Genomic DNA, 23328 nt, shown 5'->3' on the forward strand with positions numbered 1-23328 from the left:
CAGGACTACTATATTAATTATTATGTACTGGTTTAACTCGCTGGAATAAAAAAGACAATACAACATACATCCATAAACGTGGACGCATGTGAAAAAGTGCAATATATTTATCTGTACAGTAATGTATTTATATATATTCATATATATTTATTTATTTTATATATCCCCCATCCATTTTCTACCGCTTATTCCCTTTTGGGGTCGCGGGGGGCGCTGGCGCCTATCTCAGCTACAATCGGGCGAAAGGCGGGATGCACCCTGGACAAGTCGCCACCTCATCGCAGTTATTTTATATATATATATTTATATATTATTTATATATATATTTATTTAATTATATATGCACTTTATTGCTTTTTTTTTTATCCTGCACTTCCATGAGTTTATGTAACGAAATTTCGTTCTTATCTGTGCTGTAAAGTTCAAATTAAAATGAAAATAAAAAGGAAGTCTAAAGTCAGAGATCTTCCTTGTTTGAAGTGACCAAATACTTATTTTCCACCATAATTTACAAATAAATTATTTAAAATTCCTACAATGTGAATTCTTGGATTCTGTCTCTCACAGTTGAAGTGTACCTATGATGAAAATTACAGACCCCTGTCATCATTTTAAGGGGAGAACTTGCACAATCGGTGGCTGACTAAATACTTTTTTGCCCCACTGTATGTAAAACGTCATAATAGTTTGATGACAAGTGTAGGGAGTATTTGGGCCAAAATTAAGACACGCCATATTTTAGATTAGTAAAAAACCTTATTGTGCAGTTATGTGTAAAAAGTTGTAATGGGACAAGGACAATTGAGAACAATATGAAGGCAACAAAATTTTGAAAATACATAGCAACATATAGTAACGTAGTGAGTAAAAAAAACATAACGGTAAAACAATACGTACAAACATCGGACCAAAATAAGGAAAACAAAACTTTCAAATTACAAAGAAAACAGTCGGGATGTTACTAGAAAAAAGTTTTAATGGTTTAAAAATCTGCGATGAGGTGGCAACTTGTCCAGGGTGTACAATGCCTTCCGCCCGATTGTAGCTGAGATAGGCACCAGCGCCCTCCGCGACCCCAAATGGAATAAGCGGTAGGAAATGGATGGATGGTTTAAGAATAAGTATAAAGAAGTATTGGGGCCTAAATAAAAAGAAAAAGGGAAAATAAAAAAATAGGTTAGTGGTAAAACAATAATTACAAAGGACTTTATTAAGGCCTAAATGAAAAGAAAAAGAAAGTCAAACAGTAGGAAGGTAAAAATTGTAATATAGGAAAATAAAGTGTCACTTGTATGCGAAAGAAAAACATTCCCCTACAAGAAAAAAAAATGTAATTTTATGGAAAAAAGTTGAAAAATGTTGCAATGGTAGGGAAAAAAAAGGTTCTAGTCATACAAAAATAAACACAGAATAACTATGGTTGGACAAAAAAATAATAAAGGGAAATTTTGCGTAGTTATGAAAATAAAGTTGTAATGTTATTTATTAGTCATTGATGTAATGACAAAAAAGTTGTAATCGTTTGAGAATGAGTGTGTGAGTATTCGGGCCAAAATGTTTCAATTATAAAGAACAATACACAAAGTCGTGAAATAGGACAAGAACTACAAAGGAGTACTGACACCAAAATGAAAATGTAAAATATTGGAGAAAAAAGTTGCAATAGAAGAGAATAGAGAACTTTTATGTAAAAGAAAAACTTTTCATTACAGTAAGAAATGTCATAATAGTATGAGAAAAAGTAATGTTATGCAAAAATGTCATAACAATATGAGAAAACAACCTGCGAAAAGAGCAGCTGAAACTAAATAACTTTCCACATTTGACAGACAATAAGTAGCAGTAATACAATAATGCATATATTTAAAATAAAAATAAATGAATGACAAAATGAATAGCACGATACGAAAGGTTTTACTCAAAATGAGGGGTTTTCTCTATTGTAAAATACAGAAAACTCGCTGGAACCTATCTCATCTGCGCTGGAACCTATCTCAGCTGCATTCGGGCGGAAGGCGGTCTCATCACAGCATAAAGAATTAAAAAAATAAAAATAAAAAGGAAATAAATCCAAGTCAAACACTTTAAAAAAGGTGGACATTGAAAGAGGAAATGCGTCACGTGACATCATGTGGTTTATTGTTGTACAACGCAGCCAATTCATGTGCAAAGTAAAATACATAAGCCTTGAAAAACAACATTTAACATTAGCATGTTAATTTTTTAAATTAGCATGAAACATGTTACTTTCAAGGAAGTTCCTGATAGAAATATCCATCTAATTATAACACATTAGGCTTTACTCAGGATTAAACACACACCTGCATGGAATGTACCAGAACATTTGTTTTAGTTCACTTTTGCATGTTGCATGTCTGCGTAAGGAAAGTCAGGTTGACAAATAGCTGTAATAAATATCCCGCTGTTGTGTTGATAAGTATGATGATGACAAGTTGTCTTACAAATATCCAGAGCGCTCGCGCTCCTCTTTGTTGTCGTAGCCTTTAATCCAGCACTGTTGCCATGGCAACCACCTCGAAACAATGCTCCGCTTCGGGCTCCGGCGGCATGCAGTCGTAGCTTTTGCCCGCCGAGTTGACACGCTTGCGGTTGCGCGTGCCAGGCTGGTACAGCTGCATGGCCGGACGGTCCTGAAAAGAAGGAGTGTCACAACATAACTATCCCGGTACACAGTTTAACACACTTCATCTAAGTGCCAAACTCAAGGTCCGGAGTCCAGATCTGGCCCGCAAACACCTGGAAATTATATGAGTTGAAGTGAATGAATAAACACATATTATGTTCTGCATATGGTGAATGTTTATATTCTACTTGGAGAAAGCGAACCACTGGGTTTTAAAAATAATAGTTGAGCCCATAATAAATGAAGGAGCCTTAGTTGGACATTCTTATGTGGACTGGGTTAACTCTCTGACGAGAGGAGGCAAAAAATTCAGACTTCGGAATGCAAAATTGATAGCCATATCTAGGGCTGGGCGATATATCGATATACACGATATATCGAGGGTTTGTCTCTGTGCGATATAGAAAATGACTATATCGTGATATTCAAGTATACGTTTTCACGCAGTGGCTTTTAGCTACGGGCATTACACTACATGCTCTTCTCGCTCTTTCCTGTGTCTCCTTCTCACAGACAAGCAGGCGCACCTTCTTACACACGTCGCATACGGTCACGTCATACGTCACATATGTATACGACCTCGTGGAGCACAGAGGTAGCAGAGTGGGTAACGTTAGCTGTGATGCTAGCAGAGCTGTGCGAGTGGTAATACGAGAGAAAGAAGGTGCGAATGAAGGAATAATTAATTCCCAACAAAAATAGCAGGGGGTCCATCGTCTGGCGGTGGTTTGGCTTCAAGTGAGAACATGTCGAACAGACAACCGTAATTTGTCTAGTGTGGGCCAAAAGCGTTGCTATAAAAAGTAGCATCACTGCTAATATGTAGCATCATTTGAAAAGTCACCTGCTAGAGAATGGAAATAATTTCATAATGTCCGTAGTAACATACCACATAGCGAAGGATGAATAATATTTGATTTCCTATTATGGAGCTCATTTATATTTGACACTTAAAATGTCTCTGACGATCTTGCACTTTCTGTTTTGGAAATGACATGAACGTTTGTGCCATTGCTTGATAACTGTTTAATAAATACAATTTTGCTCAATTGACTTATCAATCAATCAATGTTCACTTATATAGCCCTAAATCACTAGTGTCTCAAAGGGCTGCACAAACCCCAACACAAACCACTACGACATCCTCGGTAGGCCCACATAAAGGCAAGGAAAACTCACACCCAGTGGGACGTCGGTGACAATGATGACTATGAGAACCTTGAAGAGGACGAAAGCAATGGATGTCGAGCGGGTCTAACATGATACTGTGAAAGTTCAATCCATAGTGGATCCAACACAGCCGCGAGAGTCCAGTCCAATGTGGATCCAACACAGCAGCGAGAGTCCCCTCCACAGCGGAGCCAGCAGGAAACCATCCCAAGCGGAGGCGGATCAGCAGCGTAGAGATGTCCCAAGCCGATACACAGCCAAGCGGTCCATCCTGGGTCCCGACTCTGGACAGCCAGTACGTCATCCATGGCCATCGGACCGGACCCCCTCCACAAGGGAGAGTGGGACATAGGAGTAAAAGAAAAGAAATGGCAGATCAACTGGTCTAAAAAGGGAGTCTATTTAAAGGCTAGAGTATACAAATGAGTTTTAAGGTGAGACTTAAATGCTTCCACTGAGGTGGCATCTCGAACTGTTACCGGGAGGGCATTTCAGAGTACTGGAGCCCGAATGGAAAACGCTCTACAGCCCGCAGACTTTTTTTGGGCTTTGGGAATCACTAATAAACCGGAGTCCTTTGAACGAAGATTTCTTGCCGGGACATATGGTACAATACAATCGGCAAGATAGGCTGGAGCTAGACCGTGTAGTATTTTATACGTAAGTAGTAAAACCTTAAATCACATCTTAAGTGCACAGGAAGCCAGTGCAGGTGAGCCAGTACAGGCGTAATGTGATCAAACTTTCTTGTTCTTGTCAAAAGTCTAGCAGCCGCATTTTGTACCAACTGTAATCTTTTAATGCTAGACATGGGGAGACCCAAAAATAATACGTTACAGTAATCGAGGCGAGTGACTTCCTTCTCTGCATGAAAGTTTAAAAGTAGCATATATTAATGCAGTATGAACAAGAATGTTTTAATGTAGACACAGAATAATCATACTGCTGTGATTATATGCATCAAATGTTCATTCAAGGCCAAGGCAAAATATCGAGATATATATCGAGTATAGCGATATGGCATAAAAATATCGAGGTATTAAAAAAAGGCCATATCGCCCAGTCCTAGCCATATCCTTAAGAAGAGACTACCTGTCAAGCTCAACGCTAACATTTGCCAACATTTTGTCATGCCTGTAAATCAGGTTTATGTTTGGTCATGTTCTGTTTTGTTTTTGGACTCTTGCTTCACATTTTGCACTTCCTGGTTTTGTTTGTTTCCATGCCAACCCATTAGTTTCCACCTGGTCCCCTTAGTCACGCCCCGATCCTCAGCCTCTCACACCTGGTTCTAATTACCACAGCAGTATTTAAGTCATTTGTTTTCCTTTCCTCAGCCTGGCTTCTTTACCTACTGGACTGTGTTGAATACTCATGACCACGCACCTACCTTTCCTTGCCGGACCCTCATGCTTTGCCACGCTGTTTGTTTGACCATGCCACGTAAGACTTCTTTGTTTATATGCCTCAGTGCTAGTTTTTGGTTTGCCATGTGCCTTTTATAGTATCTTCTGTTTGTTTTGTATATAGTATTGCCATTGTACTGTTTTTGTTCTAAGTTTTAGCATAGATTATTATCCGCCATCGAGCGTGCTTTTTGTTTTGCCTTTTTGTATTATAGTGTATAAATAAAAACCATGTACTTACATTCACGTCTCGCCCGTTCGAATCATCCTTTGCGTAGAAGAAGCGAAATAAAGCCATGTCACAGTCCTGACACATTTAAGTTATGAGTTAAAGTAGTTGTTTTCCAGACACTTGCATACGAACATCTCCGTTTATGGTCAGGATGTGTTCTCCTGACTAATCACACACACACACACACACACACACACACACACACACACACACACACACACACACACACACACACACAAGAGACACGGAGGAGGAATATAAAATTGATGGTTTGGCTTCTCCAGGTTAGGAGTACCTTATTTTTTTGACATGACCTACGTCGGCATCATGTGACATGCGTGCGTGTCTGTTATGATTTTGCTACCTGGTTTCAATGGCCCCCCTTATCTTGCCTCTCATTAGCCAATCCATAATGTTTCGCCCTAACGATAGCCAATTGTGACTCATTATTCGAAAAACAACCAATCATCTTATGTATGGATGTTCTCATTCATTCAGGTCATTGGATTTTCTCAATATTTTTTGGGCCTGGATTTGCAGTCTATTTGTTTCTTTGTAGCTTTTAGCTTGGATGTAAGCTACCTCGCTACATGAGTCTAAAAATGTCAAAGCTTCAGGAATCGTTAGTCGTTCAAAAAGTAGCACAGTTACCGCCAAGCTACTGAGAAATGTAGTTAAGCTACGTAGCTTCGCTACATGTTGCTTGTTACTGCCCATCACCGGTTATAGTGTCTTCAAAGTGTGCTTTACAAAAACAATTAAAATAGGGTCTTTTGTTGAGACTAGAATAGATTATTCATGTTTACACTGTTTCTTAAGGGGAAAAAATGCTTCACCATACAAACTTTTCTGTTTGTGAACCATGTTCAAGAACTAATTAAGTTCGTAAATCGAGGTTCCACTGTAGTACATTTAACTACACACTTCAATAACTCTCTACAAACCAAAAGTCATGTCTCTATCTAACTAACTAAACATTTCAGGTGAACATTGACCCTTTCCCTACCAACAGCCACGTCTCAACTAAGTAACTAACTAACTGACAGTTTACACTTAGTAAACTGGTTTTGATCAGTACAGTATGCACTTTAACTAACTAACTAATAATAGCCCACTTCATTCAAAAGTTGTTCCGGTGCATTTTAGCACAGAATGGTACAACTTTAACTCGCTAGCTAACCAATTAACGAGCAGGTGTGTTTCCCCCCAAGCAGGCTCACGACAATAAAACAAAGTTGAGAACTTGTGGAATTTGGTCCTGACGTTGAGCAGCTCAAACCAAACATTGAAACATGTTTTATGACGGCGTTAATTCAATGTTGGGTTGTGACGCTGATTTGACCATTGAATTTTGGTCATTTTCCAACCAATATTCTACAACACAAGTACAACATTAAAACAAAATGCTCTATGACGACGTTTAATCGATGTTGGGTTCTGACGTTGATTTGACCATTGAATTTTGGTCATTTTCCAACCAATATTCTACAACTCAAACCTAACGTTGAAACAAGCTTTTTGACAACATTTATCAATGTTGAGTTCTGATGTTGATTTGACCATTGAATTTTGGTCATTTTCCAACCAATATTCTACAACACAAGTACAACGTTGAAACAACATGCTCTATGACAAATTTTAATTGATGTTGGTTCTGACGTTGATTTGACAATTGAATTTTGGTCTTTTCCCAACCAACAACGGCTTACAAATTCAACTATTTTGCAACGTTGTTTCAAAGTCAGTTTTAGACGACATGTATGTAAAATCAACATTGTATCAATGTCTTGTGCCTGCTGGGACTAGTTTGGGTACAGACCACATTGTTACATTGTCTGATATTTCCATATCGTAAAGCAGACCTGGGCAAATTAAGGCCCAGGGGCCACATGCGGCCCATTAAGCTTTTTAATCTGGCCCGCCGGACATTCTCAAATAATTGTTTTAGATCTCTAAGATGGAAAGTGTAGCTGCCATTATGATGTGCCGTGTTTTCCAAATGACCGTAAATCTTGAACTATACAAAGTATTTCAATGGTTTGAATCTGCGCTTTTGCACCATATACTAGTTACTATGGTAATCTAATAAATTACTATGGTAATCTAATAATTTACTATGGTAATCTATTTAGTTATGAGGGTAATCTACGTCAGAGCAGCTCAGATGAGGCACCAAGCAGTGTGGGTGGGGACCGTTTCCACACAGTGTTTCGAGACTGGCCAACGTGCGGGTGTCAGCGACAGACGCGGAAAGAGATTTTTACAACAAAGTTCTAAAGTTAAGTGATATATCAGATATATCAGATCGTAGGTGGGTTTATTTTTTACTTTCACGTTTATATTTCGCTGTGTTTGTCACATTTTGTTGTTTCGCTTGTGTGCCATTCATATACTGTCAAAAGTCAAGTGTATTATCCTTCATAGTTAATATTGTAAATCCCACATTCTTTATTTTCATGTACATTCTGGGTGTCTCATTCAGTAAAAAAAATTAAATTCCATTCTGTTTTTTAAGGCGTTCTGTCACAATATTCTAAGCTTTCAATCAGACATTATTGTGAGGTTTTGTATAAGTGTTCCTGAAAATAGATATACCGGCCCCCTGGCACGTGCACACATAGGGCCCTATGGGTGCTTGAGCCCCTGCCCTTTTTTGCCTCGTCTTAAAAAGTGCACTCCGCCTGTGTGTGTGTTGTTTTTTTTTTGTTTTGTTTTTTTTCTTCAGACAACATTCATAAATTCCTGTTAGGGATGTAAAAAAACAAAAACAAAACCAAAAAAACAGCGGTACAAAAACTCCAAGTTTTGTTGTAATACCGGGTTGTTTGAGCCTGCGCTTCCGCCAGAGAGAGAGAGGGAGGGCGAGTGAGTGAGTGAGCGAGAGGATAGAGAGCCAACTGCGGCCTGAGGAAACGTGACAGTGGAGCAACTTGAACCTGTGAGTTATGGTCTAGTCGCCGTCCACTTATTCAGCATCTAATATGGTAATATTTCAGAAACATGCTGTATTATTCTATTATTCAATGTGTCAGCTTCTGTTTTTGCCGGACGTCGGAGCACGGCGCATCAATTGAGCACGGCGCATCAATTGAGCACGGCACATCAATTCCGCACAGAGCAGAGCGGATCGTGCGGGACAGGAAGTAGTGTACAAAATAAAAAATAAAACACCGGGTTAATTTTCAAAATAAAATGCACTGTATTTACGGCGGATCACATTTCTCTCACAGTAGAGGTTTAGATATAAAGTTGTATTGCACTTCAGTTGTTTAGCTTGAGCATTAAGTGAGAAAGACCATAAGTTACAACTTGATGGTGTTTTCATCAAGTTAAGGGAAGAAGGACAGATTTTCACATTCAAGTTTTTTCCATTTGGGTATTTATTTTTATTTTTTTCCGAAGTTCATGTTGCAGTGTTCAATGTTCAATATTAAAGTGCTTATCTTTAACAATAAATAGCTTAATAATAAACCAGTGTTTTGTTGCTTTTCATGTCTTCCAAGCCTATGATAATGTGAATTAACTCATTATGACAATAATTTGTTGACACAAAAGAAATGGCAATCACTTTTACCTACAAAGGACACACAGTTAAGTAGTTAGCTTCCTATTAGCAAATTTAATTTTAAATTAATTTCCATATTGTGTAAAGGACCCAAAAAAATGTCCTCCCCTTTTCTGACTTTGAGCCCTTGCCCGTCTATAATCATGTGCCCCCCAGACACATTTTTTTCTCTAAATTTGGCCCCCGTGTCAAAATAATTGCCCAGGCCTGTCGTAAAGAGTCCTGGCTTGAATTGTCGCCCCGGGTTGGCGTACACTTTTCTCCCCCCAATGGCAGTGGTGTGTATCAGAAAAAGTTAAACTAGATCCCTCTATCCAGACCCACACTAATTTTCTAGCCAAGAACAGTCATGTTTCCAGCAGGAAAAAGAGCAAACTAAGTGCAAAACCCCCAACATGGCTTCCCATCATGCTCACCTTCTGGCTCACCTTGTTTCGGAGGCGCTCCTTCCTGTTTCCCGGCTCGTCCCTGTCCTCTTTCATCTGCTTGTCAGCGCCATCGGGGCAGAAGGCGTAGGCGTGGTGATGGCCCTCCTTCTTGGCGCGGTCTTGGCAGTAGCCTTTGCCCCACTTGATCTCGTCTTTGCGCCGCGGGAACTTGTCGAAGTCGTAGTGGTGCCGCTGGCGTTTCCTCTCCTCGTCTTTGCCGCGGTGCTCTTTGTCTCGCGGCCGGCGGCACAGCTGCTGCTCCTTGTCGCTCTCAGCCTGACCTCTGGTGGCCGCGGAAGACATGGCAGTTGTTATTCAACAGTCAAACAGTTTAATAGTTTTCTTCAAAGGAAACAATGGGAATAGAAGCAGTCTGTTCCAGGGTAAAACTGATACAGTAAACAAGTGTAAAAAGAAGTAAACCATACAAAAGTAAATGCCACTATTTAACCCTATGATTGGAATTTGACTGAAGCATAACGTTTAAGGCAGGGGTCTCCAAACTACGGCCCGGGGGCCAGATCCGGCTAGCGTCCAAAATTTGGCCCGCGGGAAGTCCTAAGTAAAAAAAAATATATATATAAAATATTATTTTTTAAAAATCTGTCCTTTCTAATCCATTTTCTACCGCTTGTTAGTCTCGGTGTATCCTAGTCGCGCAGGCAAATCATGTTGTTTAAAAATGCATTTTCCCATCGATAACGTGACATCATCGCGCTCGGAATAAATAAATATATATATATATATATACACAAATATATATATATATATTTATATACACACACACACACACACACACGCACACACACACACACACACACACACACACACACACACACACACACACACACACACACACATATATGCACATATATATGCACATATATATGCACATCCATCCATCCATTACTCTACCGTTTATTCCCTTTGGGGTCGCGGGGGCCGCTTGTGCCTATCTCAGCTACAATCGGGCGGAAGGCAAGGTACACCCTGGACAAGTCGCCACCTCATCGCAGGGCCAACACAGATAGACAGACAACACTCACACTCACATTCACACCCTAGGCCCAATTTAGTGTTGCCAATCAACCTATCCCCTGATGCATGTCTTTGGAGGTGGGAGGAAGCCGGAGTACACGGAGGGAACTCACGCAGTCACAGGGTGGACATGCAAACCCGGTTAAATTTGTTTTACCCAATGCGGTCCCCCGAGTCAAAAAGTTTGGGGACCCCTGGTTTAAGGTGAAATACTTTTTTATTTTAACTTTCTAATACAATTGTAACATGTGTAAGAATTACCTAAATATATAGAAAAACATTTATTTCAATGATTGATGCAATATTTTAATTTAATACAATTTAATGAAACATTTGGGGAAAAAAAACTTTTAATAATGATTGTTATTATTAAAATTATTAAACATTATTATGATCGTAATTGTTATTGCTATTATTAGTAGTAGTAATATTTACTGTATATTGTGCTGACCAGCAAAGGCTCTTTTTGTCGCTACACTACTGCTACATTGTCCAAAAAGTTCATTTTCTGGTTCTATAGTTATCGTCGCACGTTTCATATTTGCAATCTGTGTCGTTTGTCCTTATATGGTGGCGTCACACACACGCACAAAAAACACCACGCTTACTTTTCCTTGGGGTCCTTTGACTTCATCTGTCCGCTTGATTTGTCCCATTTCCCTCTGTCTGTATCCTCACTCTTGTCCTTTGTGCGGTCCGAGTCGGCGTCCTCATCCCGGTCGCTCTTTTTCAGGAGCTGGAAGCCCACCGTTAAGCGCCACAGTCAGAGGAAACACAACATGATACACCGCTTTTACCTTAATTTTGATGTCTTTGTCTGACAGTTTCTTCTGCTTGTCCGTTTCTTTGCGTTTGCGCCTCTCCTCCTCACGCCGCTTTCGCTTCTCCTCCTCCCGTTGGCGCTTTTTCTCGAACTCCCGTCGACGGCGCTCCTCTCGCTTTTCCTCTCGTATTCTCTGTTTGTTATTGTTGGTTTTTTTTTTTTTAAATCATCAAAACCCACTATCAGGTTTATGTTTGTTGATGTTGTGTCTTACCTGTTTCTCCATTTTCTTGTTTTTAATGTACTCCAGCAGGGGTGTTGTTCTTTTTGCTGAAGCAGTAGAATATTAGGGACAACTCTTTGTAAGATGTACATATGAATACCACAATCACACCTGAGTGTTATTACACTTAATCAGGGGTGTAAAACACATTTCCATTGAGTTATGGCTTGTAACAGGGAATACAATATGTATATAAATCTACAAGTATTTGCATTACGATACTATGACACTATTGTTTATGCATTTGAGTATTGTTTTTTAATGCAAACTGCAAACAAATAATCAGTAGATTTTACAACAACAAAAAAAACGTAGCACAATCACCAGATTTTTACTGTAAAAGTACAGCATATTACTGTAAATCCAGCAACAATACCACAGCTTTTTATGGTAAAACTTTGAGATGCCAGTTTTCATTGTAAAATCTGTGGTTGATGTTTTATATAGAAAAAAAAAACAGTGGTTCCGTTTTTCCATTTACAGTAGTATGCTGTAAAAAAACACAGAAAAATCTATGGTAATAAACTGGCCGGAATTTTAACATAAAATCTATTGTCATTTTTACAGTGAACAGTTTGATGGACAACTTGCTTTGAAGTCAGGCAGATTTATATATAAAGTTAAAGTACCCATGATTGTCCCACAAACACTAAATGTGGCAAAATTATTCTCTGTATTTGACTCAATACCCTTGATCACCCCCCTGGGAGGTGAGGGGAGCAGGGAGCAGCAGCGGTGGCCATGCCAGAGAATAATTTTAAGGTGATTTAACCCCCAATTCCAACCCTTGATGCTGAGTGCCAAGCATGACTCGGCCGGGGTTTGTGATATATATATATATATATATATATATATATATATATATATATATATATATATATACATATATATATATATATATATATATATTAGGGCTGCGAATCCTTGGGTGTCCCACGATTCGATTCAATATCGATTCTTGGGGTCGCGATTCGATTATAAATCGATTTTTTAGATTCAACGCGATTCTTAATTCAAAAACGATATTTTCCCGATTCAAAATGATTCTGTATTAATTCAATACATAAGATTTCAGCAGGATCTACCCCAGTCTGCTGACATGCTAGCAGAGTAGTAGATTTTTTTTAAAAAAGCTTTTATAATTGTAAAGGACAATGTTTTATCAACTGATTGCAATAATGTAAATGTGTTTTAACTATTAAATGAACCAGAAATATGACTTATTTTATCTTTGTGAAAACATTGGACACAGTGTGTTGTCAAGCTTATGAGATGCAATGCAAGTGTGACAATCTGTTCTTTTTTTTTAATTTTTATAAATATCTAATGATAATGTCAATGGGGGATTTTTAATCACTGCTATGCTGAAATTAAAAATAATATTGATACTGTTGTTGATAATATTCATTTTTGTTTCACTACTTTTGGTTTGTTCTCTGTTGTGTTTGTGTCTCCTTAATTGCTCTGTTTATTGCAGTTGCTGGGTCAGGTTTGGTTTTGGAGTTGGATTGCATTGTTATGGTATTGCTGTGTATTGTTTTGTTGGATTGATAAAAACAAAAAAAGAACAAAAAAAAACTACACGATTTCTTAAAAAATGAGAATCGATTCTGAATCGCACAACGTGAGAATTGCGATTCAAATTTGAATGAATGAATATATATATATATATATATATATATATATATATATATATAGATATATATATATATATATATAAATGTATATATATATGTATATTTAAAAAGCAGTCGACTTTTGGCAGCCGACCAAATTTGTTTGCCCAATACGGCCTCTAAGTCAAAAAGCTTGGACACCCCCGATCTAAGGTATTTTTGGAAATGCAGCAACCTTACCAATAAGTTCCTTGGTTTTGGCTTCGATTTCCACCAACAGAGTCTCTGGATTGGCCATGGACTTCTCATCACAGGAGTAATTCTCCAAGAAGCGCTTATATTCCGGGTCTAAAGAAAGTATGACATTAAAGCACCCAACACAAAGTTTCATGGTGTACGTTTTCTCCGCTCGTTCATAAATTGGACGTAAAAAACATCTCAGTACCTTCATCAATACTCCCAGCTTTAGCATCTTTCTTCTTGAGCTTCTTCTTGGAGATCTTCTGGAAGGGGGCAAACTCTACCACAGCAGGGAACTCCTGGCCTGGAACAACAACATGCCGTGTGTTATTTACACCCGCAGAGAGAGCAGAAAACCTGACATTTACTTCTAAAGTGATGAAATAAAAGATCACCTTTGTTATCGATGAAAACGTAGCCATCAAACCTGTCCCGAAACAGAAGGATGTCCTCCTGGTTTTTGAAGTTGATGTAGGCTCTGCAGAAGAGGTGTGGATACAGACTGCGAACACAAGAGGAGTGGGATTGGTAGGGTAACAGGCCTCGAATTTCAACTTTTTAAGGTGAAGGCAAGTGTTGCCTTAAAGGAGGGCTCATATTTTAGGGCACCAAGGCAAACATTTTCTTTCCAGGCAGGGGCTCCAAAGCGTATATATATATATATATATATATATATATATTTTTTTTTTCTTTTTTTTTCCAAGATGGCGCTGCTGTAGTGGCTGCTGTAGGCAGGAGCTCTGTGCTCTTATGTCATCCTTTTGTGTTTCCCTCTTGTTTTCATGTGTTATTATATTTTTTTGCATTTTGGTCCGGGACCCTTTGGGACTGTGTGACAAGGGGTGGCACTTTGGTGACCTCTGTGGTGCTTTTTTTTGGGGACTTCCGGATCTGCCTCCCGGGAGCCTTTTGGCCATGGAGACCAGCTGCTGGGTCTCTGCTACACCAGAGTCTGTTTGGATGTACTGGAGGAGATGCGGAGGAGGGGACAGGGCTGCGGAGCTAGCACTGAGCGCTGGGACGGAGAGGCTTCGCGGTGTCTTGACTGGGTGAGCAGGTGTCGGACACCTCAGTCACCTTGGACGTATCCTCGCTCATCCATGCGGACATGACACTGGCCGAGAGTCTGTCTTTGTTGCTTTGTTGGGTCTGCTTCTGTCTCTGGCCATGCTCCCTCCACCCCAGCAGACCATGGCGTGGAACACCGCAGAGGCCTCCACAGTGTATATGTTTATTTTACTTTTTATTCATAGCTCTATGTAGAAGTGTCTGGTTGTATCTGCTGCTTTAATGTCCTCTGTGTTCTTTTATGTTTGATGTTTCCCTCTTACACACATGTAAGAGGGATGTGTACTATGGCTATGAGTTTTTTTTTTTCCCCTTGGCCTCAGTCTGCACCCCCACTCCAGGGCCTAGGCTAAGAGCGATTTTTTTAAATTTTATTTTAATCTTCAATTCCCCCCCCGTTTACCTCTATTTCATCTTTTTTGTAAGGGGCGCTGGAAGCCGGCAGACCCGTCAGCGATCCTGTTCTGTCTCCCTGTAATGTTTGTCTGATCTTGAATGGGATTGTGCTGAAAATTGTAATTTTCCTGACGGAATAAATAAAGTACTAATAATATATATATATATATATATATATATATATATATATATATATATATATATATATATATATATATATATATATATATATATATATTAGGGGTATAACGGTACATGTATTTGTATTGAACCATTTCGGTACGGGGGTTTCGGTTCGGTACGAGGGTGTGTCGAACGAGTTTGTAAACTAAAGTTTTAACAAGCTGCTCTGCTCTCTGCCTCTGTCTGAGCAGTGAGCACCTGGCATTGTCCCGCCCAAACAACCATCTGATTGGTTACATACAAAGCCAATCAGCAGTGCGTATTCAGAACGATGTAACAGCCAATCAGCAGTGCGTATTCAGAGCGATGTAACAGCCAATCAGCAGTGCGTATTCAGAAAGCATGGAGTCAGTCCTCCGGCGTCGAGATGAGCAGATATGTGTCTAGCAGGTGAGCGGCGGACATCGTACACTCCCCAAATTATAAAAAACACTTCCCAGTCGCAACTATTACAAACATCACTATAAGCCCGTTGACGTTCTAGAAACTTAAACTGCAGCTCAGCTCGCTCATAGTTGAGGTGAAGGCTAATTAGCTTTAGTCCTAACTTAAATAATAAATATAAATCGTTTGAGGTGCTTTCTATGAAGTCTGCCACACCTCTGCCTCTGTGCCTGGCCGTTATCTACCGCCCCCCAGGGCCCTATTCGGACTTTATTAGTGAATTCTCAGAGTTTGTTGCTGATCTAGTGACGCACGCCGATAATATAATTATAATGGGGGACTTTAATATCCATATGAATACCCCATTGGACCCACCGTGCGTGGCGCTCAAGACTATAATTGATAGCTGTGGTCTTACACAAATAATAAATGAACCGACGCATCGCAGCGGTAATACGATAGACCTAGTGCTTGTCAGAGGTATCACCGTCTCCAAAGTTATGATACTCCCGTATACTAAAGTAATGTCCGATCATTACCTTATAAAATTCGAAGTTCAGACTCATGTTCGGCAAGCTAATAATAATAATAACTGCTATAGCAGCCGCAACATTAATGCTGCCACAACGACGACTCTTGCGGACCTACTGCCCTCGGTAATGGCACCGTTCCCAAAGTATGTGGGCTCTATTGATAACCTCACTAACAACTTCAATAACGCCCTGCGCGAAACCATTGATAGTATAGCACCGCTGAAGTTAAAAAAGGCTCCAAAAAGGCGTACGCCATGGTTTACTGAAGAAACTAGAGCTCAGAAATTATTATGTAGAAAGCTGGAACGCAAATGGCGCACGACTAAACTTGAGGTGCACCATCAAGCATGGAGTGATAGTTTAATAACTTATAAACGCATGCTTACCTTAGCTAAAACTAATTATTACTCAAATCTCATCCGCATTAATAAAAACGATCCAAAATTTTTGTTTAGTACAGTAGCATCGCTAACCCAACAAGGGACTCCTTCCAGTAGCTCCACCCATTGGGCAGATGACTTTATGAAGTTCTTTAATAAGAAAATTGAACTTATTAGAAAGGAGATTAAAGACAATGCGTCCCAGCTACAACGGGGTTATAGTAACACAGATACGATTGTATATACGGCGGATACTGCAAATATCCAAAATAGTTTCTCTCGTTTTGATGAAATAACATTAGAAGGATTGTTACAACGTGTAAATGGAATAAAACAAACAACATGTTTACTTGACCCACTTCCTGGGAAACTTATCAAGGAGCTTTTTGTATTATTAGGTCCATCAGTGCTAAATATTATAAACTTATCGCTTTCCTCGGGCACTGTTCCCGTTGCATTCAAAAAAGCGGTTATTCATCCTCTCCTTAAAAGACCTAACCTCGATCCTGACCTCATGGTAAACTACCGACCGGTGTCTCACCTTCCCTTTATTTCGAAAATCCTCGAAAAAATTGTTGCAGAGCAGCTAAATGAGCACTTAGCGTTTAACAATCTATGTGAAACCTTTCAATCCGGTTTCAGGGCAAATCACTCGACTGAGACAGCTCTCGCAAAATTGACTAATGATCTATTGCTAACGATGGACTCTGATGCGTCATCTATGTTGCTGCTCCTCGATCTTAGCGCTGCTTTCGATACCGTCGATCATAATATTTTATTAGAGCGTATCAAAATACGAATTGGTATGTCAGACTCAGCCCTGTCATGGTTTAACTCTTATCTTACTGATAGGATGCAGTGCGTCTCCTATAACAGTGTGACCTCGGACTATGTTAAGGTAACGTGTGGAGTTCCCCAGGGTTCGGTCCTTGGCCCTGTACTCTTCAGCATCTACATGCTGCCGCTAGGTGACGTCATACGCAAATACGGTATTAGCTTTCACTGTTATGCTGATGACACCCAACTTTACATGCCCCTAAAGCTGACCAACACGCCGGACTGTAGTCAGTTGGAAGCGTGTCTTAATGAAATTAAACAATGGATGTCCGCTAACTTTTTGCAACTTAATGCCAAAAAAACGGAAATGCTGATTATCGGTCCTGCTAGACACCGACCTCTATTTAATAATACAACTTTAACATTTGACAACCAAATAATAAAACAAGGTGACTCTGTAAAAAATCTGGGTATTATCTTCGACCCAACTCTCTCCTTTGAGTCACACATTAAAAGCGTTACTAAAACGGCCTTCTTTCATCTCCGTAATATCGCTAAAATTCGCTCCATTTTGTCCACTAAAGACGCCGAGATCATTATCCATGCGTTTGTTACGTCTCGTCTCGATTACTGTAACGTATTATTTTCGGGTCTCCCCATGTCTAGCATTAAAAGATTACAGTTGGTACAAAATGCGGCTGCTAGACTTTTGACAAGAACAAGAAAGTTTGATCATATTACGCCTGTACTGGCTCACCTGCACTGGCTTCCTGTGCACTTAAGATGTGACTTTAAGGTTTTACTACTTACGTATAAAATACTACACGGTCTAGCTCCAGCCTATCTTGCCGATTGTATTGTACCGTATGTCCCGGCAAGAAATCTGCGTTCAAAAGACTCCGGCTTATTAGTGATTCCTAGAGCTCAAAAAAAGTCTGCGGGCTATAGAGCGTTTTCCGTTCGGGCTCCAGTACTCTGGAATGCCCTCCCGGTAACAGTTCGAGATGCTACCTCAGTAGAAGCATTTAAGTCTCATCTTAAAACTCATCTGTATACTCTAGCCTTTAAATAGACCTCCTTTTTAGACCAGTTGATCTGCCGCTTCTTTTCTTTCTCCTATGTCCCCCCCTCCCTTGTGGAGGGGGTCCGGTCCGATGACCATGGATGAAGTACTGACTGTCCAGAGTCGAGACCCAGGATGGACCGCTCGTCGGGACCCAGGATGGACCGCTCGCCTGTATCGGTTGGGGACATCTCTACGCTGCTGATCCGCTTGAGATGGTTTCCTGTGGACGGGACTCTCACTGCTGTCTTGGAGCCACTATGGATTGAACTTTCACAGTATCATGTTAGACCCGCTCGACATCCATTGCTTTCGGTCCCCTAGAGGGGGGGGGTTGCCCACATCTGAGGTCCTCTCCAAGGTTTCTCATAGTCAGCATTGTCACTGGCGTCCCACTGGATGTGAATTCTCCCTGCCCACTGGGTGTGAGTTTTCCTTGCCCTTTTGTGGGTTCTTCCGAGGATGTTGTAGTCGTAATGATTTGTGCAGTCCTTTGAGACATTTGTGATTTGGGGCTATATAAATAAACATTGATTGATTGATTGATTTTAGCGTTACGTTAGCTCATTTTGCTGTGTGTGTGCGTGTGCATGTGCATAATAAAAGTCAACTACAGGCTTCCCAAATGCTGTAATATGAAGATACAGGTGATGGAATTCCTGCTGGGCATTGCTGCCTGACGTACCTCCTCCAGTGCCTTTGACAGGTGTGCTGTGACACCCCACTGAACACCTCAGTGGGCATAAATTAAGCATGATGAGTTGACTTGAAAATGTTTAATGTTGCACTTTTTACATGTAGAAGAAAGGTTTTGTCATTTTATTTAATCAAAGCAACAACCTGAGGCAGTTTAATGTGGATTAACGTGGGCAGAATTATTATAATGTTCCCAATGTTAAAAGAATTGTCATGATCCGTAGTCTGGATCATGTTTAGTTTAGTTATTTTCTGTTAGTTTGGACTCCCTTTGTTGTTTGTGTACCTTTTTTGTGAGTCAGTTTGGTCACCATGGCAACATATTAATTTCACCTGCTGAGGGTTCCAGACGCACACCTGTTTTTGTTAATTACTTCCTTATTTAAGCCTGCCTTGTCCCGTCAGTCGGTCTTGGTCCCTTGTTTGCGGTATGCAACTGTTTCGTTGGTAATTCTAGATTTCTTGTTACCCGATCCTGTGCTAGTGTTAGCATTAGCTTCTGTGCTTTCGCCACGCGTTTTCTTTTCGTCTGTTTTTGTACCAGTGTTTTGTTATTAAATCATTCTTACCTTTTAGTTGTTGTCCGGAGTGTCTATGTTTGCGTTGGAGGAACGATCCCGCATTAAAATGCGACCCCCACGTGACAGAAGGGACCAAGCCTACAGTTCCTTCGCCATAGACTCTGAAGATGTGGAGCAAGGTACGTGGAGAGCAATGGAAGCGGAGACTCTACGCCACTCGCCCTTGGAGCGCCAGGACCTGATGTGGGGTCCTAATGGCAAGTTGATTCCGATCACCTCCTTATGGCCCGAGGACATCGATCCACCACAGTACCGGACGCGTCAGCGAAGTCGGAAGCCGTCCAAAAGGGCTCCACTTCGCTACCGGGACGCGCCGCTCCCTCAGACTCCTCCGGACAGCAAGACGCCACAAGCAGCAAAGTTTTCCTCGCCGCCGATGTTTGGTAATCCAGTCACTCATTTTGCCAAACAATTTTCTGATTGGGCTGCTAACAAAATGAACTCCGGCTACGACTTCACTCCATCCACTCTTCATGACGTCACTCCGCCCACTTCTGATGACGTCACTGAATCGGCGCGCGGCGATGACATCATTCCGCCGGCGTCATCTAAGGAAGTCACGGACCATAATGTTCTTGTTGTGCCTTCTGTCTCCAGGTGTAAGTCACCTACAAAAGACTATAATTCAAAGATAAAACACTACCAGGACATTTTTTTGAAATGTAGATTTCCTCAGTCTTCTTTTGATTGCCAAGCTCCGCCCCCCATGGCTCTAGTCCCGCCCACGACACGGACGTTTTCTTCTTGTCCTCCCACACAATCTCAGATGGGAGAGGGAGATGCACTTGCTGAACATTTTTTAGGGGAGGAAAATGAACTGGCTGAACATTTTTTAGGGGAGGAAAATGAACTGGCTAAACATTTTTTAGGGGAGGATTCTACCCACCTCCTAACCTCCCTCCACCCACCCCGAAAGACAGTTCCAGACCGCAAGAAGTGCGTCTGGTATCCGCTCCTTGGGGGGGGGGGGGGCTGGGGCAGGGGGGCGGTGCGGGGGGAGTGGCACAACTGCGCCCAGCCAAGCCGCAACGTCCTCCTAGGCCGCCTCCACCAGCTCCACGACTAGTACCAGCACCAGCTCCACGACCAGTACCAGCACCAGCTCCACAACCAGCACCAGCTCCACGACCAGTACCAGCACCAGCTCCACGCCTAGTACCAGTACCAGCTCCACGCCTAGTACCAGTTCCAGCACCACGCCAAGTACCAGTACCAGCACCACGCCACGTACCAGTACCAGCACCACGACCAGTACCAGCACCAGCTCCACGACCAGCACCAGCTCCACGACCAGTACCAGCACCACGCCAAGTACCAGTACCAGCACCACGCCAAATACAAATACCAGCACCAGCTCCACGCCAAATACAAATACCAGCACCAGCTCCACGACACATACCAGCACCAGCTCTACGACAAGTACCAGTACCAGCTCCACGCCGCCAAGCACCGCCATGCCAAGAACCAAGCCAAGTCTCGTCTTCTGCTGCGTCCACGCCTGACACGTCTTCTGCTGCGTCCACGCCTGACACGTCTTCTGCTGCGTCCACGCCTGACACGTCTTCTGCTGCGTCCACGCCTGACACGTCTTCTGCTTCGTCCACGCCTGACACGTCTTCTGCTGCGTCCACGCCTGACACGTCTTCTGCTGCGTCCACGCCTGACACGTCTTCTGCTGCGTCCACGCCTGACACGTCTTCTGCTGCGTCCACGCCTGACACGTCTTCTGCTTCGTCCACGCCTGACACGTCTTCTGCTGCGTCCACGCCTGACACGTCTTCTGCTGCGTCCACGCCTGACACGTCTTCTGCTGCGTTCACGCCTGACACGTCTTCTGCTGCGTCCACGCCTGACACGTCTTCTGCTGCGTCCACGCCTGACACGTCTTCTGCTGCGTCCACGCCTGACACGTCTTCTGCTGCGTCCACGCCTGACACGTCTTCTGCTGCGTCCACGCCTGACACGTCTTCTGCTGCGTCCACGCCTGACACGTCTTCTGCTGCGTCCACGCCTGACACGTCTTCTGCTGCGTCCACGCCTGACACGTCTTCTGCTGCGTCCACGCCTGACTCCTCGTCTTCTGCTGCGTCCACGCCTGACTCCTCGTCTTCTGCTGCGTCCACGCCTGACTCCTCGTCTTCTGCTGCGTCCACGCCTGTTACGACGGCGCCGACGTGCCAACTTCCACGTCGACCATGGATGTGGCCGCCCCCTGGTCGTCCGCCACGCCAAGTGCATCCACCTCCCTGTCGGCCACGGATGTGGCCGCTCCCTGGTCGCCCGCCTCGCCGGCTGCAGCGGCGTTCCACTCGCCGGCGCCACTTGACTTTGCCTCGGTGGATTCGGGGACACTTGGCCCGGCGACCCACCGCCAATTCCTCCCTCCGCCCTCCCGTGACTCTTGACCCTGCTTGTTTTTGTTTATGGACATCTGGTATCTGTCCTTGAGGAGGGGGTACTGTCATGATCCGTAGTCTGGATCATGTTTAGTTTAGTTATTTTCTGTTAGTTTGGACTCCCTTTGTTGTTTGTGTACCTTTTTTGTGAGTCAGTTTGGTCACCATGGCAACATATTAATTTCACCTGCTGAGGGTTCCAGACGCACACCTGTTTTTGTTAATTACTTCCTTATTTAAGCCTGCCTTGTCCCGTCAGTCGGTCTTGGTCCCTTGTTTGCGGTATGCAACTGTTTCGTTGGTAATTCTAGATTTCTTGTTACCTGATCCTGTGCTAGTGTTAGCATTAGCTTCTGTGCTTTCGCCACGCGTTTTCTTTTCGTCTGTTTTTGTACCAGTGTTTTGTTATTAAATCATTCTTACCTTTTAGTTGTTGTCCGGAGTGTCTATGTTTGCGTTGGAGGAACGATCCCGCATTAAAATGCGACCCCCACGTGACAAGGATAAAGCCATTGTTTACAAATTTGGTAAATAAATAACCCAAAAAATTTATATTATGTTGTTTTCTTACTGTACCGAAAATGAACCGAACCGTGACCTCTAAACCGAGGTACGTACCGAACCGAAATTTTTGTGTACCGTTACACCCCTATTATAAATATATTTATATAATATATATATATAAATATATTTATACACATATACTGTATATATATATATATTATTTAAATATGGTTTTTGAATAAAGAATCGAATCGAAAAAATTGATTTATTATCGAATCGTGACCTCAATAATCGATATTGAATCGAATCGTGGGACACCCAAAGATTGGCAGCCCTGATATATATATATATATATATATATATATATATATATATATATATATATATATATATATATATATAAAATAAATCAAAAATAAAAAAATCTATTTTTTTAAAATGAGAATCAATTCTGAATCGCACAACGTATTCGATTCGATTCGTATTCGAATCAATTTTTTCCCACACCCCTAATATATATATATATATATATATCGTATTTCCTTGAATTGCCGCAGGGCATATAGTATGGACCTGCCTTGAATTACTGCCGGGTCAAACTGGCTTCCCAAAATAATTAGCGCATGCTTAGCATTACTGCCTGGTCAAACTCGTGACACCTCCCCTGTCATCATTTTCAAAATGGAGGAGGCTGATTTCAATACTGGTAATTTGAAATCGCATAAAGGGAAGAAGATTAAGAGCTAATCACTAGGATTTAAGCTTACATCACACTCAAATTTTTACTGCATACCTTTGGTAAGTGCCACAGTGAGAAGTGGTTTTAAAATAATTAGCGCATGCTTACTTTTACTGAATGCCTTTGGTAAGCGCAGGAGTGAGAAGAGGTTTTAAATTAATTAGCGCACCGGTGGCAATTCAAGGAAATACGGTATATATATGAATGTGTGGGGGAAAAACACAAGACTACTTCCTCTCTACA

The 23328-nt window shown here is 41.6% G+C and overlaps 1 protein-coding gene across 2 annotated transcripts in view; it reads right to left on the minus strand.

Moving 5' to 3' along the window:
- Positions 1 to 1781: 1781 nt before the first annotated feature.
- Positions 1782 to 23328, minus strand: part of upf3a (UPF3A regulator of nonsense mediated mRNA decay) — a 30419-nt gene continuing 8872 nt past the window's right edge. Inside the window, exons 3-10 of one of the 2 annotated variants that reach the window (XM_061879736.1) lie at positions 13781 to 13887; positions 13591 to 13689; positions 13386 to 13493; positions 11521 to 11576; positions 11281 to 11439; positions 11092 to 11219; positions 9434 to 9728; positions 1782 to 2651 (exon numbers count right to left, since the gene is read on the minus strand). In XM_061879736.1, the coding sequence (XP_061735720.1) occupies positions 2505 to 2651; positions 9434 to 9728; positions 11092 to 11219; positions 11281 to 11439; positions 11521 to 11576; positions 13386 to 13493; positions 13591 to 13689; positions 13781 to 13887 (1099 nt within the window). In that variant the 3' untranslated portion in view covers positions 1782 to 2504. The remainder of the gene's footprint in view (positions 2652 to 9433; positions 9729 to 11091; positions 11220 to 11280; positions 11440 to 11520; positions 11577 to 13385; positions 13494 to 13590; positions 13690 to 13780; positions 13888 to 23328) is intronic. The other variant, XM_061879737.1, reaches the window with a different exon arrangement.

Source organism: Nerophis ophidion, linkage group LG19 (genome assembly GCF_033978795.1).
Source record: "Nerophis ophidion isolate RoL-2023_Sa linkage group LG19, RoL_Noph_v1.0, whole genome shotgun sequence".
Classification (NCBI taxonomy): Eukaryota; Metazoa; Chordata; class Actinopteri; order Syngnathiformes; family Syngnathidae; genus Nerophis; species Nerophis ophidion.